Source organism: Pseudopodoces humilis, chromosome 1, assembly GCF_049639895.1.
Source record: "Pseudopodoces humilis isolate 2021_Gansu_Grassland_sample_001 chromosome 1, ASM4963989v1, whole genome shotgun sequence".
Classification (NCBI taxonomy): domain Eukaryota; kingdom Metazoa; phylum Chordata; class Aves; order Passeriformes; family Paridae; genus Pseudopodoces; species Pseudopodoces humilis.
This window is the reverse complement of record NC_142200.1, coordinates 139,083,080-139,103,300: the sequence shown is the minus strand read 5'-3', so window position 1 is coordinate 139,103,300 and position 20,221 is coordinate 139,083,080. Positions and strand designations below refer to the sequence as shown.

Genomic DNA, 20,221 nt, shown 5'->3' with positions numbered 1-20,221 from the left:
TAGAACAAAATCTAGTCTAAATCTTACAGCATTATTTTCAAGGAAACAATTTTATTACAAGAATTAGATTAACTTTTTCTTTGGTCTAAACTGGCAGAAAACCTTTCCATTTCTTTTCCTGCAGGCTTCTGAAAAATTCCACACCCTGAAGGAACTGCCAAACCTTGGCTCTAACTTCAAGAGCTGCCTTGATACATGACCTTGGAAAATAAAGAGACAAATTTTCTATCATGTAATTCTACTAAATTTCCTGAGAAGGGTATTGGAACAAGCAAATCAGGGATGCTGCAACTTCTACTACAGTCTGCAGTTCCAGTGAATTAAACAATTATTTCCCCACCCACTGTAAGTCTTCTAGCATGTTTTAAGGGCTTTTCATTCTCTCACAAATATTACTTATTGACATGGAGATTGCTTTGCTTGAAAGATGCCAACTGATATTTTTAATTCTAGCTTGCAGCATCAATATATTGTCTTTAAAAAATAAATATCTTAAATATGAGGGAAATAAAATAATTTCCATTAAGAGAAAGAGGACATCTATTAACTTAAAAATAAATTCTGTTCCCAAGAGTCAGTCATAGTTTTTTCAAATTATTTAACATTCAAATAGTTTTCAATTTTCTTTGTTCATATCACCAATCCTTTTGGATGTTTTTTACTTTCATATTTCTGATAAATAGAGAGCCAAGGACATTTCTTACTGCTGTCTGAGCTTGAAAACACGTAAGTTACCCATTATTAATATATTGTACTAATCAGCACAAGCATAAACACATAAAGTGTTGTTCATCACAATAACCTTCATTTTCAAGTAATTTCTGATTCTCCACTGTTTACTAGGTCAATGTACCACAACGGAGATGACAATGATCCCTTTTAATCAAAGGAATGAAGCTAATGGAAATAATTAATGCTAACTACCAATATACTGGCTATTTATTTAAAACACAAAGGCATGTGCCTGGACATAGCTGCTATATATTATCAGAAGGAAACTGACTTTTTCCTCTCTCTATTTTAAATTCCATTGAGAAGATACACTCACCCCTTAGTTATGGCACCAAAAATTGCTATCATGACTGAGTCCTGGATACTAAATTCAGCTTGCTATGATAAGAAAGCTTACTTGTGGCAAAATAATAAACCCTGCCAAAAAGGGATAAACAGAAGACAAAAGAGAAGAGAAGGACAGAAGAAAAACTTAGAGCATGAAAAAAGAACACCAGACCCAAATAGGAAGATAGACAGGTAATGCCACTTAGCAGCAACATAAACTGCTTTTTTGAACCAAGTCTTGGTTCAAAATAATATATATAATATATTAATAAGTAAATATATATAACAACTATTAATAAGTAAATATTGACAAATCTTATTTGAAAGATGCCACAGAGATCTTTCCAGAGATCAAACAGGTTCCTGGGTAAAATTTATTTTCCAGGTTCCAAGTCGATATTACCAACTCTCTAGAAGACATCAATAATACAGTTTTATCAGGGTATACTTGCCCTATTATTTTCTATCAGATATGAAGAAAAAAGTAACTTAGTTACTTGAGGAAAGAGAATTGCAGCAAGCAATAGGAAGCTAATAGGACTATTTAGAATACGCAATATCCTCTTTCAACAAGTGCCTTGCTGAACACTAAGAGTCTTGCAAGAGCAAGTTCCATATTCTGAATTACTTCAACAAGAGCTATTCTCACATGAGCCCTGGTTAGAAAATTTATCATAGAATTAACTGTGTGATAACAACAAGCTTAGATGCTTTAGTATCATTGCAAATATAAGTGTTTTACAGCCAGCAATGCACTTGAGTATACAGTTTACATGCGCTGCTGAACTGAAGCTTCACACTTAATTGTATACTGCTGCATCCCTGCCAAAGTATTTTCATCATGGTTTATCCCACCCCCCATTTGATAGTTATCTGTAACAGCTTATTTCTGATATACCTGCATCAAAGCTATTTTACCTCAATGAAAACCAGGATTAAAATCTCCATGTAAGAACTGGCAGTGGCTCAAGCAAGTCAGCACATTTTTATGAAATCTAGTTGCAATAAAATATAATTTTTATTGCATAAATGAGACAAGTTATACAGCTACAGCCACATTTGACAGTTGCTGACTTAGCATGTGACATTCCCCCAGCTTTGATTGCACAGCATGGCCAGTGTGAAGGAACTGCTGGTGCAGATGACGGCATGGCCAGCAAGCACTCATGACCATTTCCGCAGCCTTCTACAAAACACTTCCACAAAACAGGGATAGAGAGCTCTTCTGACCTACAAAGTAAAACCTTCATGTGGCCAAGAGCCCAAACTAACAAAACCAAGAGAAGGAAGAGTACCAGACACGGTCCCAAGAGTGGGACCTCTAGGTTCCACCACTACCCAGCAGGACAGGACTGGGCTGGACTCCAGGAACCCAACACGACAGCACAACTGCCCTTCCTGCCCTGCCAGCCCCTCAGGGTGCCACCTGGTCTGCCAGATAATCCTGGCCAGAAGAGGCCAGCCACCGATCCCACTGGGCAATGCTGAGCTCAAGCACATTTCCACTCCTTCAATAGGAAGAAAAATTTTTCCAGCAAGAGATCGTCTTTCAATTAGGACATGCCAATCAGTCAAATTTGCGTCCCCTAATACAAACCAAGAAGGGTCTTCATTTGCATGAGGAAAGAAATGCAAAAACACATGGTTAGAGAAGATTTACATACAGCTGGACACTGAATAATGGGCAGAGTATCAAAGATGGTAATTACCAGAAAATTTCTTCCATGAAATGCAGATCTTAAGACTCCTACCAACTAATTCTCTTTTCAGCTTTTTATTCAGAAGAAAGCAGTGTATATATGCATTCCACTCTTTAAAAAGAAAAAACCTACACAGCTTCACAGCCTGTTTTAAGAATTACAACTCATGCATGATGGTTTATTTGTAATCCCAAACTGTAATCCAAGACACACATTCATCATAAAACACACATCTCTAAAAGATACGAAGAAAATTATAGAGATTGGAAGATATAGCACTTGGAAGTCCAAAGACAGTGCAGAAATACAGAAATCTTACCGATTTGTGGATAACCATCACACAAATCCATGAGAACAAGGACTATTTGCTTGCATGTAAAACATGTAGGAGAGGGATGGAAGGAGGAATGTGCAGCAAATGTTGAAATGAAAACACGATGTAAGATAATACAGAGCTTTGAAAATAATGTTGACAGTTATGGTGCCACCCTGGAATCTTCACTGACCCTGCTCTAGAACAAACTGTAATTGTTGTACACTCCTCATCACTCAAAAAGAGCTGCGAAACAGAAGGGGTCAAGTAAGAGGAGATGAGACCAGGGACAGGATGTCTGTGTGTTGTGGGCAGAAGAAGGTTGGGCTGAGCACAGGCAGGAGGCAACTAAGGCAGATTATGACAAAGTGATATAGAACAAAGGGGAAGAGGGGAAAGGAGATAAAAAATCAGACAGTCTTGGTAAAGCAACAAGGATAGAGGAATCATAAAAATGGAGAATCAAAATTGAAGAATGGTCAAAAAAGAAATACATTTATCTTTCAGCTCAAAGCTGCTTTTACCATTGTACTAGCAACATGCCAAAAACAATAAACTAAATTCTTACTTTAAAAATATTATTCCAATTTGTTTGTTAAACCTAAGATCTTAAGAACAAAGTTTTCATTCAAGACCACACACACACAAAAATAAAATAACAGGGGGCAGAATCTGCTACCTAACTGTAGCCTGCTCTTCTGCCAAAGCCTGGAGGCCTAGCCTTGGCTTCCAGAGCTTCCTGAAGCCCCCAGATATCCCAAGGACAAACACCACGCTGGGTTTGCATCAGCTATCCATGATCCCAGCACCAGAGCGGGCACTGAGCTGACCTCGGGCAGCAGGGGCAGGAGGACACTCGGACACAGGGACCCTTCCTCGGCGCAGGGATCACCCAGTGCCAGCACCTTCCCTGCAGCACAAACAGCCGGCAGCAGTCACAGTGCCAGCGCCCTTCCTCACCTCAATAACCACCCTCAGAGGCAGTATGCACACACTTGCTTTTCCCCTACACTAACAAATACTTTGGTATACCCATGGGAGCCCATTTTGAGATAATCAACACAAAATCAGAGACAAAAGAACTACGGAAGCACTTCCTTAAGTTCTCCTCTCTTTTCTACACACAATCATACATAATTTCACTGCTGTTGAACTGCAAATTTATATTTAAAAACTACAACATGCAGTAAGGAGAAAAACAAAAGCAACAAAAAACCCCACAACCAGATATGTGAAAATATGAGAGCACTTGTACAATATAAGTTCAAGTACTCATGTAGTAATATAAAACCTCATTGTTTGGATTGCATGAACTGTAACTCAAATACTTGCTACGAAAATAATTCTTTACCATAATATTTTTTAAAGAAATGTGACTTAATGTCAAGAGCTTACTTTTCATAAAACATTAATTTCCAGTCCAATTTAACTTGGCACTGTCCCCTTCACTTAAATATCCATTTTTGCCCAGGGGAAACCAGTTTCTAGACTTAAAATTTGAAGCACTGCTTATATATGGAATTTTAAATTATTTTCTTGTTTCCTTTAGCTTTCAAATGGAGTATTGGTTTCTTATTCTCCATGAAGCAAACAGTTAAATCTCTCTTACTTCTTACTCTTTTTATCACAGATTTGATCTCCAGTACCATCTGTTACAGGAATCCTTCCTGTACCTAATCCCATGAAAAAGTACAGAAAACCCCCCAGAAAATTATAATTCCAATTTCTATGTCTGACACAGAGAGAGTAGTATATATATTGAGAATATATATATATTAATATGTATATTGACAAAGCAGCATTCTAGACACTTATCCCAAGTGAATCATCATAGAAGAAAGAAGGACATTTAGCTGCACAAAGTGTGATTTGAAAGCTTAAAACACAATTGCACTTCCAAACTCTTCACACACTTTCAGCCTCCACTGACTGAATAAATGCATATGGATTCCTGCCAGCTAGGAATTGTCACAACAACCAGCTCCAAGAGGGAAGTGCCACTGAGAGCTGTGCATTCCCAGGGAGCATCAGGTGGGACTGACAGCTCAGAGAAGAGGCACATGCAAAAGATCTTGTTGTTCACTTGTGAAACTGGATTTTACCTTGATGTTTATTTTACCATCTGAACTTTGAAATCTCCTGCATATGATTTAAACAAGAAGTATCATAATACTAACCAGAAAAAAGCTCATGTATCCTAATTTCAGAATCTCTTCTCAGGAACTGTTCACTTCAAATGTAAATAAATCAGTCATTGATTACTATTTAAAAATGGAAACACTGCGATTTCAAACCACATGTATGAACAACTGCGTCAAGTGGTTAATTACAATCTTTATTTTAAAAGTGATAGTGAATAGTGCAGAGAATTTCACATTAAAGATCATCCTCAACAGATTTTACTGAGTTTGGAGATCCAATATATTTAAGATTCTGACTATAGCAGCAGTTGAAACTTTGCCAGCAACTAGAAATAAAATTCTTTCCAATAAAATCTGAAACTGTTTTTTCCCTAATTACAAACAAAGCAGAATAATGCTATAAATTGTTAGGCAAAATATTCTGCCACTGGACTTATGAATTTTAATTATGTTGATTTCAGTTGTATGTTTCATAAACTTAATTAATAAAAACAAAACGAGTCCTTCAAAGTTCTCCAAAACAAAGAGAAAACAAAAACAAACATGAATAAAAAGAGATTTTAAAGATCTCAGTTCCGAATAGCTGTGGTTCTATCTCCCAAACACACAGACTGTGTTCTGTATAAGGAGACTGCAGTTCTATAATAAGCAAACCAACCGTCTGGAAATCAAAATTTCTTTTAAGATTATCTGCATGTTCTCAATTGTAACTACTTCTTTTTCCAACCTGTACTTCACACTGGTTATTCTAACAGCATTCTTTGAAGAGGAGGAAGTAGGGGAAGACCCACACCAAATTGGTGTAAGACTACAGTTTACTGAATGAAAACTGCATATATAACATGGAGACAACTTTTTTCAAGCTAGAAAGACAGATGAGATCTATAACTCCTAGAATGAGTCTAGGAATGAAGAGATCTAATTCATTTCAAATGTTGAAAGACCTTCTTCAAGGTCTTTAGATCACTTGCATCACTTTACAGCACAACACAGCTCACCAAGTACTTCAGAGATGTAATTACTGCTTGAAAAGCCCACTGACCACAGCCTGAAAGTTTTCAAGCTTTTTAGTAAAAGCAGGGAAGCATGGTCTGCTGTGTTCAGGATCAGCTACAATTCCCAAACTTTGGATCTTCTAATCTAATGCAATGTTCTTCCATAAGAAGGTCAGGAAGGAGGATAAAGAAACCACCATATACTTAACTGTAAAATGGAACTATTGATAAATAGCACAGAAGCATAACTACTGCCAGTTATTTCACATACACAGCCTCATCTACTGACAATTCCTAAATAATCCCCTGCATAGACAGCTTGCATAGGAGTGAAAAAGTGTAGGACAGTAATGCAAAACATCTTTGCTGACCAAGCATGGTTTCTTTCCCATGCAGTACTACTTTCAATATCTGAAATGAACGTATTTTTTCAGGAACAAAGATGGTAATAAGTTTCTTTTTCAGTTGGAAGCGTTCCTTGAGATGTCATAAAACAAATAACAACATGGCAACAAGAAGCTTCCCAGAATACTGATGTGTGGGGATTAAATGCAAAACAGAAACAATTTTAAGCATGCCAGTAGCTCTAAATTCTGGATCCAATTCTGAATCTAGAAAAGAATCCCTGTAACATCAAGTCTTGCATCTTCATTTAGTAGCACTGCACCTTTATCACATCACTTTGTGTAGCCTGACTTTACAAAGCCCTGGAGTACTCTGTATCTTCTGTAACTTTTGTCTCCTTATAATCTAACTTTCAGATGCAGGAATAACTCATCAATTCTCACTCTTAATGAAATACCAACACAGCAAAGAAAATAATATTTTAAAATTTCAACACGCTCTCATATTGGTTTCAATACTGTTGAAAGTAAATACTTTCACTTCCCATCTGATATCTTCTGGATCCCAGCCACAGCTGTATAAGAATCATTTCACAGATAAAAAAAAAAAAAAGTAAGCAAGCAAAATGTCTGAGATACAACTTTTTCAGCTAAGGCTGGGTGGAGTTTTATTTAAGAAACAATTACGAGTCAGTAGTTGAAGGCTGACTCTTCCTATTGCAGTGAAAATGATAGCACAGTGCAGACTCTCGCACTAAGAATCATGGTAGAAAAGAGCATAGGAAATATTACACAAGGTAGATGAAAATTCACTTTTAATCTTGGGATTAGCTCTATTCCATAACCTTGTCTGAGCACTCAATTATTGCAGTTTTTCTACAACATTTTCACACTAACAAAGACAGTAATAAAATCCCACTCACAGCACAAAAAATATGTATTTTATTGATACATTTTGTTCAAACTACCATAAGCTACAGGAGGAGGGCACAAGTTTTGCAGTGCAAACCACCTATTGATGGCACAGCAAAGGTATTTCAGCAACATGATTACAGCATTAACTTGACTTAAAAGAAACAGTATTCATTTCCAAAGAAATAAAGAGAACTAAATAAATAGGAGTTGGACTTCAGTGATCCTTGTGGGTCCCTTCCAACTCAGAATATTATATGATTCTAACACAGTTTCATGGAAATTGTGACTCTTGATAATCTGAGAATCTTGTCTTAGCTGAATGATCTAAAAAAAAATTCCAATCTGCAGGCCCAAAATGTTACAGGCATGATGAGAAAGGGAAACAAACAAATTAAAACAAAAGAGGAGAAAACCAGGATTTAGTGCAAATTCTCCAATCAGTTTTCATTAGTAATTTTCCAATAATGCCAATCTCTTTAGCCAGCTTCTATATTAGTTAAGGATTAGAAGTAGGAGCTTTAGCCTGAAGACTAAGTTCTTTCTCTAGCCAGTTCAGGCTAATGAACACTCCAAATTTAAAACCAGTCCTCCCAGAAGAGCCACAAGAGCTGGCGGTGCTCCTACTGCACCAGCTGAGGGGATGGGTTACAGTGGCATATGGGGCATACAAATCAGCAGCAAAAGCTAGTTTAGGTTGAGCTCTCTGAACTTGGGTCAACTTCTGCAAAAAGTTTCAGCTCAGGAAATGAACATCCCAACAGCCCATTTCAGCAGTTCTGGAATATTTGCTTTTAAAGTTGGTTTGTGAGGAGATAAAACTCCTTACAAACTGCTGGCTCTTCTTACAGAAGATACAGAGGAAATAATAACTACTCCAGTGAAGGCACCATCTCTGCATACTGCTTGGAATAGTCCATCTAGTCCATCCATAGTTCTAGACTTACAAGATTTATTAATGCTTACTAGCTCTTCACATACATTTCATAGAGGTATGGCACATATATTAAATATTCTGCAGAATGAGGTGAAAAAGATTACTCCATATGTCAGAATGCACATAGAAAATTAATAAATTTTAAAAATTCTATTTATCCAACTTACAAGGAATGGAAAAGAAGCAAAAGTAATGTTGATTCATTTCTACATGGAAAGTTCAGAGAAAAGCTTTATATATATAAAGTGTATTTCATATTCTTACAAAGATGTTAAAGAAGGAAGGATGGCAGGACAAGGACAAGGACAGCCATCAGGTAGTGCTAGACATTGCTCACTCATTCCCCTTACAGCCCCAGGATACACAGCACAGAGCAGCTAGAAAAAGGCATTCACAACATCAGTAAGCTGTTGGATGGTGTCCCACCACAACTGGTTTTCTATCATGACCTGAGAAAGGCCTGAAGATGCAGTAAACATACCCTGGAAGTCTGAAAAACCTTCAGCAAGCACATAAAATTAGGTAAACCAGCTATGACCACGCAGTGAAGAGGTTTTCATTCCTTTTAAATACATTATTCTTATTACAAAATCCAAGGAAAAAAAATCCAAATATAAATCCAAAAATACCCAAAACAACTCAAAATACAGTGGTCCTTCCATTTTCTGAGACCTCTAACTTTAAGTTTTGTCCTTCTGTTTCAAGTATTTACCCAGACAAGATTGTGTAACTAACTTTCAAAGAAAATATTAATCACATGGTGGTGCACTAATAAAATTTCTTAGAGGCAAGTTCAAATATGACTAGTCTTACTATGTGTGCCTCTGAAAGCTTCTGCAGCTAAATATGAAAATACCAACTTCATACAGTGTGTAAATTTATTGTTTTGGTATGAACAATGTAAAAATGAGATTTTAGGAAGGCCTTGTACAACACAATAGTGTCTCTTAGGAGAAGCAGGGCACAGACAGAATAACCAGCCTCGGCTGATAACAGAAGGGAAAAGAAATCTGTGCAGGAGGTATCATTAGCAAGGTGCAATATAGGCCTAGGTTCACCAATGTAGGCCACAGCAGACTGCATTTTTCATTTTTTGATGCATCAGAATACAGGGGTACCTTGATACATGACCCTTGACAAATGCTTAGGTAAATAATGTCAAATACCTAAACAGTAGTACTGAAAACGATCACATAGATCACCTCTGTGCTGGAGTTCTGGCTAAGGGAACAAGAACATTTTTTGAAAGAGAATTTTCTGTAAACCAAATAAACTTTGTTTTTAAGGAAGGGCTATCCTTTCACAATCCTTTTTTTTAGCAGGAATGCCTGTGTGCAGTACACTAGATGTTTAATTTGCTTCTGAAATGCTTATGTCTTGACTTTGTGAAGTAGGTCAGTTCCTTCACAATGTGCAACCCATCATGCCCTAGCTCTTGCAAACACTGGCATTCCCTTTCAGCAAAATTCCATTAGGTATATGGGGCAGACATTTTAAAACTTCCTTCTTTTTTTGCTAAAATCTTGTAATTCTTACAAAACCCAGCAGACAACAAATATACAAATACTAACTAATCCCATGTCAGAGACACTCTTTATGAGAGATCCAAGAAGATGGAGGAAAAAAAAATACATAAATGAACAAATAAATGGCTTTTTAAAAAGCAGTCCATTCTTAGGAGCCTGTGCATTATGTAGCAAAAAAATTAACATGATTGATCCATCATGAAAAGGGCTGAAAAGATTTTTCAGTGATGCACAGTTGCACAGGACATTATCTGAGCTATGAATGCATGACCTAGTGACATTAGCAGAAGTTTACAAAGTGGGGAAAAAAAAAAATCTGATTTTTGTGGGGTGAAGGGGAAAAAAGGGGAGAGGCTGATGGTTAAGAACCACCTTCTCTTGAAATAGCCAAGGAGCTCTCCATCTATTCTCTGTTTCAAGTACAGCCTTTTGGCCAATTTCTTTGTACGGTATCAGCTTTGCTTCACATCACCATACTTGTGGTAAGACGTTCCCTTTCACCGCCTCACTACAGCTCCATACTTGAAAAGCTGACTGTAGAAATCATGCTTCAAACAGAGGAACCACACCCGAGCACGTTGCCTTTTCCCAAGTTAAGCCACCAGTGGCTGTGGTTGTGACTTGCTGATGTAAAGAGTAACAGAGTCCAGGCTATGGCCAGCCCAGCCAGTGAGGACTTACACGGTGCCTACACCAAGGTGCTTACACGGCTTGCACAGGCAAAAGTTTGCATCCAAAGAGATGCAGAATCTGGCACATAGAGGACTCAACTATTTCTGCATTTGGCTACCATTAACTGCTGCAAAGGAAGGTCTTGATGGCAGATAGATATAGGAATCTACAAGTTTTGAATTCACTGCCACAATTTTCATAAATTTCTAAATATCAAGCTCTGAAAAATGTGGAAGCTCACCCTAAGCAAAAAATTATCAAAACCAGAATGTTTTGTATGTTACTGTATGTTACAGTTACCCTCTTACTCTTCCTCAAAAGACTAAAATATTAAATATCTGTTAGGTGTTCTTCATTATCATGGGCCTGTACAAACTAACAATAAAATAACAAAAAAAAAGAATTCAGAAACAAACATAAACAAAGCATTCTGGTGACTGCACAATATTCAGAGAAGCAATTTTGCATGTGTGGATTTTTGTAGAAGTCCACTACCTTCTTAGAAATTTGAGGGGAATAAAAAAGAGGAAGAGAAGTAAATTCAACTTTCCCCTTCTCTTTCAGATACCAATTTATAAACAGTTGTAAAATATTACAGAAATTGAGATTTTCCTGGCAAAGTACCAGTGATGTAGAGGCATTTTGTTATAAAACCAATTCCTACTGGAAAATAATTTCTCCACCTGTTATCTGAAAAACTACTAGTGGATTGGACATGGAACCTGAATTAGAGAATCCAAAAGCATGATTTTGAAGGCAGATTTGGCAAGAATTTTCTTATGAAGTACATAAGACAGGCAAAAGTCAAATAGTTCCACTAGTACTAAAATTTACAGTTAAATCACTCTTTGAGATTTGACATCCTTCCCTATTTTTCTCCCTCTCATACTACCAGACACAGGGCCTGCAACAGTGAAAACCATGCATCTCTTAAAAGCTTAAAATAGCTTAAAATAGCCCACAGCTGATTTAAAGGTTCTATTCAAGCAGTTTTACCCACTTCAAAAAAGAAAATGTTTCCTGAATTTCCATCAATATGAGCATGAAAACAACTTCCACACAAAACACAGTAACTAAGACACTGCATGACATGATTTTTACAGTTCCTAAAAGTACCAGTGACAAAGTAAACGCCTGTTAGAGACATGAACTTGCACTTTGAGACCAGTCACTGACACATATACCCCAGCAGGATGGAAAGGTTCTCACTTGAAGAACAGTGAGAAATAAATCTGAAGTGTCAAAAAAGTTTCCTTTCACTGCATTAGTCTTTGTCATAATTTATTTAATTAAAAAAAAAAAAAAAGGAAAAAAAAAAGCACATTTGGAAACACTACCAGTTTGAGAGACCTTATGACTTGCAGGAACACTAAGGAATAAACATCCAGCATTCTCTCTTCACAACACAGATAACCAGACTATTGTTCTTTCATTCTAAAATGGTAAAACTCAGAGTTCTCTACTGTGAAGGGTTTTTTGCACCCCAATGTCTCATCCATAAACATCTGCATGCCATATAATTTCAAAGAATCCAACAACAGAAACATAATAGCTAGTCTAATACAAAATAAAATTTCAGAAATAATCATCCTATCACATTTAATACTCAGTCATCATCTTTAACCAAGAGACCGTCAGTGAGCATGACTCCAGGGTAACAGACCTGCAACAAAGCACACTTCAGAAAGTTATTTTACCCAAGTCTGTCCAGTTGTTTTGAATGTACGGACATCTATCACCCATCAGTCTCCCCAGTGAAAACTTGTCAGACTCTATCCATAAAAAGGGTCAAGAGTAGAGTAAAGCATAAAAAGGAAACCCATAGCTGTTTTCAAATTTGAGGACAACTTGCCCATTTGAAACTGTGGCATTGCACTGACAATGGCCCCAGATGAAAACCAATAGAAGGTAAAAATAAATAATGCATGACGTATTTTCTGTGTTCTAACAACAGGTTACAACTCTATACTTGACACATGCCACGGTTAAAAGGAGAACAGAGACAGAATACACATGTACCTTGACCCAACAAATTAAACAACCAACCAATAAAGTTCTTCTGGGGTTTTTTTGCAAATAACTACTAAGATGCAAGAACTTATCTGCATTGTATGCACATTTTAACAAGTACACATGTACTTAGTACTTCCATCAAAGCCTTTCTTCCCATCCATAGTAAAAAAAAAAAAAAAGCATACTGAGAACAAGGCACAAAACCCACACATCTCTGACCAAAAACTTTACTGCAGCCTATGTTGTTATAGATGGAGAAATCCGTACCATCATTGAGAGCTGCATCCTGCTAAACTGTACACTACTGATGCTGGGAGAATTAATCATTCACAGATCAACAATTGGTTCTTTCATCTCTCTGGCTTTCTCAGATCAGACCATTATGTATTTTTTTCCACCTACTGATCCTGTTACACTCAAATTTTCAGCTGCATGTAGCAAAGACATCTGAAAAACATTCCTATTTCTAGAATGCACCTCACTAAAGGAAATCATTGAGGGTACCTATATGCTTCCATGGGCTTTATAACTTTACCAGTGTCAAGAAGTGACTGAACATTGAATTCTGCACTAAAATCACAATCTAATAAACTGTGAAAAAAACATGCAAGGCAAACCGAAGGGCACCAAAGTCCTTCTTTTTGGCTTTCTACCAAAAGCAGTTCATGTGAACAAACCCATGAGATAGCTGACCTTTTAGCAAGTAAAGTTTTAGGACTAAATACTTCAGCTAATCAAAAACTAAATTACATGTGTAGATTAACTAAACCCACATCTTTAAAATAAAGCTGTGTTCTGGCCAGCGTGAATGGCACCACATTCAGTCACGACTAAACCAACAGGAACATGGCTTTTTTAATATCACTGCAGAGACAGAGAGGGCAGGGCAGTACTCATGATGAGCACCGTGCCTCATCATGACAGTAACGGAAGAAAAAGTCTCTGGAAGAGAAGGTTGTCATGGGAAACATTTCTCCCACTTTTATCGCTGGCAGGGTTTGTCCTTTAAACGCTCACCCCTGCAGAGGCCTGGCAGGTGACATCCCGGCAGGTGACGTGAGCTCGGCACAGCCAGCCCTGCCAAGGACGAGGGACGCTCCCCTGGGCCACGGCTGAGCCCCGGGTGTCCCTGCCCCGGACTGCCCGTAATGTCACCTCATGACACTCTGAAACGCGAAGGGTCTCGGTAGCTCAGACCCGGGGCCGGAAAACTGCACCCTGCCAGAGAATGCGGCGCGGCGCCAGGATGCTCCCAGCCCCCGCTAGAAGGGTCCCGCACAGCTCTCCCCGGGGACAGGAGCAGCTCTGGAGGCGGAATGTACCGCGGCATTCCCGAGAGCCCCGCGGGGGCGGGCACGGGGACCAGCACCGTCCACAGCGGTCAGGAGGGACACGGTGCCGGGGCAGCGGGACCGGCCAGCCCGGCCCCACCCGCGGGGGAGCGCCGGGGCAGAGCCGTGCCCGCCGGGGCAGAGCCGTGCCCGCCGGGGCAGAGCCGTGCCCGCCGGGGCAGAGCCGTGCCCGCCGGGGCAGAGCCGTGCCCGCCGGGGCAGAGCCGTGCCCGCCGGGGCAGAGCCGTGCCCGCCGGGGCAGAGCCGTGGGCGCCGGGGCAGAGCCGTGACCGCCACAGGGAGCGGAGGGGAGGGGAAAGGATGGGGGACCCCCCGGGGGCGCCCGCCCGCGCTCACCGTCGATGTTCTCCCGGTCGCTGATGTGCTGCAGGTTGCAGCCCGTGTCCTCCCGGCTCAGCTCGGCCTCGGGGCGGTAGGACTCCAGCCGAGAGTGGGCATTCCGGCGCAGCTTGGGGCTGGAGGAGACGCAGCAGGACGTGGTGTTCCCCATCTTCTCTGCCCGGCCCCGGCCCGGCCCGGCTCGGGAGGAGGCGAGGGGCGGCCGGTCAGCGGGGGCGGCGGGAAGCCATGGGCGGCAGCGGCGACGAGAGGGAGCGGCGGCGGGGGAGGAGGCGGTGGCTGCGGCGCCCTGCGGCTGCACTCGCCGGCGGATCCCCCCGGCGGCTCATCCGCGGAGGCGGCCCCGCAGCGCGGCCCGCCGGCGTGGGCTGCGGCAGCTAAGCCGCCCTCCTCCGCGGGCGGGCAGCGCGGGGCCCGCCGGGGCCCTGCCCCATCCTCCCCCGCCCCCGCGCAGCCGCCGGGCCCGCTCCGCGCACGCACCCACGCGGCAGCGTCGCAGCCTCCGCGGCAGCGACACCGCAGCAGCAGCAGCAGCAGTAGCCGCCCCGGGCGGCCCCCGCCAACCGGTTCCGGTTCAAGCGGGCGGTGACGCTTCCCGCCGGGCGGGCTGCGAGAGCGGCGGCGGAGCCCGGCTCGGCCGAGGGCCCCCCCTGAGCCGCGGGACTCCCGGCAAGCCGGCCCCTTGGGCCCCGGGCCTCCTCACTCGAGCGTCCCGCCCGCGGCCATGGACGCTGCCCCACAGCCCGGGAGCCCGGCACGCCGGTGCCGGAGGGAGCGGGCGAGGCAGGCGCTGTCCGGCCGGCGCCGGGCGCTGCCCTCCCCGCGGGGCCCGGCCAGGCTGAGGCCGCACCGCTGGCCCGGGGGCTCCTCGGGACTCCTGCGGGCGGCCCGGATCTAGGCCGGAGCCCGAGCCCGGCCCGGCCCCTCACCTGCCCCCGCCGTGGGGACCCGCATCCAACAGGAGATAGTCACTGGTGTCTCAGAGCTTTGTAGGGACTGCACGAATTCTTTGAGAACTTGTTCAGCTCTCCTGTATCCCAAAGATAACAGGGCACAGAGAAATGAGAGGGTGTAAAGTGCCCCTTCACTATGTTTAGGGCTTTCCCAGTCAAAATCCACTTTTGCCAGATTCAAAGTAATGTTAAAGATGGGGATTGTGCATAGCTTCCTTTAGTCTTTTTGGCTTTGGTTTTGGTTTGTTTTTTTTTCCTTTAAATCTTTGTAATCTAAGTCTCTCGACTGCTGGAGATCTGAGTCATGGTAGTTGAATGGGTACACTGATAATTTGCTATCAGAAAAGTACTTTCCTGTGTTTATAAAAGATGCTTTGACTTATAGCCCTGCATCCAGGGAGCCATTACTTATTATATCAGGCATCTCATGACATCTGATATTTTCACAAGATCTGCTCAAGTCAGATGATTACATGAAAGACTTGTTCTTATCCTACTTTTTTTTTTCAGGCCACACATTGCAAAGAACTAATTTTTAATTTTTAACTACCTTTTGAATGTTTTTTGATGCAAATGTACTCTAGTGGGGTACAAAGAATCAAGAAGAAAGAAAAAGAATGTCAGATTTTTTCAAAATAAAACTGTTTTGGGGATGTCTTCTGTAACTAGTTTTGTGACACTCTCCTCTCCAAACATGGATGGCCAGTAGATTTGGAGTTACATTGTCCCTTTGTGTTTGAGTATCTCAAGATAAATTAAGGGTAGTTTTAGCATTATTTTTTTCTGTTAGTGTATTCAGTAGTTTGCATCCAGACAAAAGGAAAATCTTTGCTGAGCTCTGGTTTAGAAATGCTGCCTAGGAGGATGTCATGCTAGCTAGTGCCTTCCACCACCATGTCATCACTTGCTGAGGAGGCCTCAGCTCCTCCACTGGAGCTCACCTGCTCTCCAGCTGAGCCTGAGCTTGCTCAGACCAGGCCTGACCTTAACCTGGCAGCAGGGTAGGTTGAATCTCAAATGGGCATAAGCAACAATCAGAAAATCTCAACACAGTTTTTAAAGAATCAATCATCTCAGTATATATATACAACAGAACAGTAAGATGTTATTGAAATGCCTGGCTTACCACATCTTACAAGAGAACCTCAAGGCAGTAACATCTCTGTGGAAGACTTCCCTGACCTGCCTTGTTAAATTCCACCCTCCTGTGGGAATCAGGGACATGTGCTCATTTGTGGCCTTTCCAGCCTGCAGCCTCCTGGCGTGACTCCTGTAAGGGCACCACTGCCATTGTCTTTTAAGTACTTTTTGGGTAATGCTAACTGGGAAACTGTTGCCTTTCTGTATCGATCCCACTATATTTTTCCATAAGCATTTGAAAACACCTAATTATTTAGAAACTTGTAACAGCTGTAAATCTATTGTAATAAAATCTTAGACAAAACTTGCAGCTTATACTTGCTCCACACTTTTCATAAGCTTTGAAACAAAACAGACCACATAATGATGAAGATGGGTTAATTTCAAAGTTTGCTTCTCTAAATGTATAAGTAGAGCTTAAAAAGACATGTTTTCTTTATTAGAAAGGATCGATTTAAACTATGTTTTTTATTTAGAACTAATATTCTAAAACTAGGCATTGTAATTGTTTTAATGCTTTTAAAATTTGTGATCACTGGCTGTGATCATGTAATCACTAGATGTAATCACTAGATGTGACTACGTGATCACTAGATGGATGCTCTTTAAGGTCCCTTCCAACCCAAACCCAAACCATTCTATAGTCTATCCATAATTCTATTATTCTGTACAGCTACCTATTTTCTTACTTGCAGTCTTTCATTCTAAATTTTTACCTTTATTCCTCCTCTTTTCTCTCTAAGAGCCTGCTGAAGTACATTATAATGACAAAGGTTCTACAATACATATTTTAAATCAAAGGAAAGGGATGCTGGTTTAGGGTAATGGTGTCCTGCTGGTATGTAAGAGCTGAGAAAAGGTGAAATATATACCATGAAAACATATTTGGGGTTTATGATTATTTTATTTCAGCTATCTGAAGTGCATGATGCAAATGTAACTGCATCATTTGATAAATATTCATGCAGTAAAGCAAGAACAGCTCACTGTAGCTTACTGAAATGCTTAGATATCAATGTATGTCGTTCTTTGATTAGACACTATTCTGTTCTTGAGATTTAGCATTTATGTATTTTAATGAGTTTGCCCTCCTGTACAGCTGCATCAGCTGAGGAACACCGTAAAGCTCCCTAAACTAAGGCCAAGGCTTTCACAACTGGTCAGCACTGACATACCTCTGTTTAAAAAGTGCCTATTCCTGCACAAAAGTATTTTAAATCTGTAGCATCTCCACTGTACAGAAGACACTCCACTAAACACAAGACAATGGATTTTAATAGGCTAAAATTAATGATGTGACCCATTAAATTTCCTGTTTGAAATTTTCTGGAACATTGTCAAAAAATGTGTTTCAAACCAGTAGATATAGGTCAGTGTTTTGCTTATATAAGCTTTTTATCTATTTTGAGCAGATAAAAATTACAACTATTATTTAATCCAAAAGTATTTCCTGCTCGCAAAGCATATTATTTGGGAAGCAATTTAAAAATAAAAGAAAAAACACAAAAAAAACCTCAAAAATAATCCTTAAGATAGATAGATGAGTGATGATAAACAGATCTTTTGATTCTGCTCATCTTTCAAATACAGCCTGAGAAATTTGTGCCACACAATACCTTCCCCACACCGCCATCTGATGTTTAGTAGGAGTCCTACTCTCAGTTTGAGTTTACACTCTAAAATGCCATCATGTCAGTTTTCTCACAGAGCTAATCATTGTCCAGAGTTTAAGCTAAAGCTTAAAATTAACATTTCCATGTACAAAGTGTTCAGTCTGGTTAACTGAATCATATCCTAGACTTTGTTGATGTAACAGCTACATTTCTTTTGATGATAGCAACAAATTCCAAATCAGTTAAAACCAGTCATGAATACACCTGAGGACAGTTATTTTCCCTCTGACAATTCTTATTGTTAATATTTGCATTTATTTTTACAAGCCTGAATTCAGTAGCAGACTTCCTTCCTGAAGGCAAGTTCAGAATGCACCACACATGATTCTGACCCAGGCTGTATGGCAAAGCCTTTTACTGTGCTGCTCCTCAAGGGAATGCATTAATGGATCACGTCTTAGACCCCCTCCCACACGGATTTGCATAGACTATTCCTATGGCAGATTTCCCCTTTGCTGAAGGTGTTGGTTAGTCCAGGGTTAAGACAGTATTTTCTTTCTTAGAGAGAGAAATCCAGTGCTTGCCAGGAAACATCCTTTCAGCCTCAACACAAGTTATCTGCCAGCCCCAAACACTGAGCCATCACCAGAGATAGGTGGAGGTTTCTCTGCATAGCAGATAGCTGCAGCTACTGATCACAGGACAGACACCCAGACCTAACAAAAGAAGTATGTAAGAGATGCGACCTGGTTTAAAAATACGCAAATGGTATCAGTGAAGTTATTCCTCTGGTGAATGGCACACTTGTTTCACAAGAATCAAGTGCCTTGCTGGAGCCAGTGAGAAACGGAGGAAGAGTAATAAAGATTTATTTTGAAGATCAAGGCAGAAATTTGGGCTATTTGATTAATTTATTCAACTTTAGTGCATCAGTTGGGATATTAGTCTCATGCTAGCCCATGAAGAGATACAATTCTAGGCAACAATGCAAAGCCCTAAGTCACGCTCCAACTCTGAAGTGTGTGGCAACCCAAGGACTCTGCCTATTGCCACTTACTATACAGAAGGAAACAGTTGCTCCAAGAAGGAAGGTGATTCACCAGAGAGGAGGTGTTGGAATACTTCCTGAAACATACATAGCCCAGATAAGTACATATTATCTTATATTACAGTCTTTTATTAGTGTCAGGTTTCCCACCAGCTTGAAATCACTGCAGAAAGAGGCAGTTTCCCCACAAGTTGGGTAAGATTGTTCATTGCTTTAGGGGACTTGAAGAGCAACTGTGCTAGAATATTTATATATATATATTTAAATATATATATATATATATATACACATATATGTAACTGTTCTTTTTGGTTTTGTTGTTTCTTCATGGACTGAACGAAATAAGATCTGCACTCAGAGGCAGCCAGAAACCCACACATTACACTTATGAGGGAAGATCACCCACTCTGCACAGATCTGCAGTGAGCTTTGGGAGGGAGAAGGCAATTCAGCAGTGTACCATGGATGCCCTTGCATTGTGGAGGAAGGCACAGGCAATTGGATTTAACCAGCTGGGTGGAATTTGATTTGATTAGCTTTGGCACCATTTCACATACTCTCAATTCATCAGTGAATGGAGTAACTATATTGGAAAGCTACTGGGCAAAAACAACATTGCCCCTGATGCTACTGTCACAGGCAGATAGAGCACAATCCCATACAGGCTCGCTCTGTGTTTTCCTCTCTTCATTGTCTCCCTAGTTAGTTTTTTTGTGCCAGTGTGTGTCTTCCTGCATCAGGATTGGCTGCCTTTTCTTGTTCTGAGATCTTGGCATGTAAAGAGCAGTAATTACTCCATGGTATGACTCGATGACTATGAGCAAGGGTGGGAGTGCCCCCTCTAGAACAATAAAAACCCTTGTAGAGAAAAGCCTAACTAAACAAAACAAAATGTGTAAAACCAGGCAGTGCTGCCACAAAGCACTTTGCTAGCTAGAGAGTCTATATGGAGTATGAATAAGAGCCTACTGTGCTTTAGTCTGTCCTGCCCATGAAAGATACCATTCTATAAAGGGGTATGTGTTAGCCTCTTCTTAATTCATACAAGTCTAGGCAAATACAACTTCTTTAGTTTCAATGAAGCTGTGCCTAATCTCCACTAAGAATGAGAATTGAATGAGGCCCAGCAATTTGGGATAGCATGTTCATACAAAACCATCTTCT

The 20,221-nt window shown here is 40.8% G+C and overlaps 1 protein-coding gene across 2 annotated transcripts in view; it reads right to left on the bottom strand.

The window, feature by feature from the left end:
• Positions 1 to 14,608, bottom strand: part of CCNY (cyclin Y) — a 120,028-nt gene extending 105,420 nt beyond the window's left edge. Inside the window, exon 1 of one of the 2 annotated variants that reach the window (XM_005518677.3) lies at positions 14,301 to 14,608. In XM_005518677.3, coding sequence (XP_005518734.1) covers positions 14,301 to 14,454 — 154 coding nt within the window. In that variant the 5' untranslated portion in view covers positions 14,455 to 14,608. The remainder of the gene's footprint in view (positions 1 to 14,300) is intronic. The other variant, XM_088061172.1, reaches the window with a different exon arrangement.
• Positions 14,609 to 20,221: the final 5,613 nt, after the last annotated feature.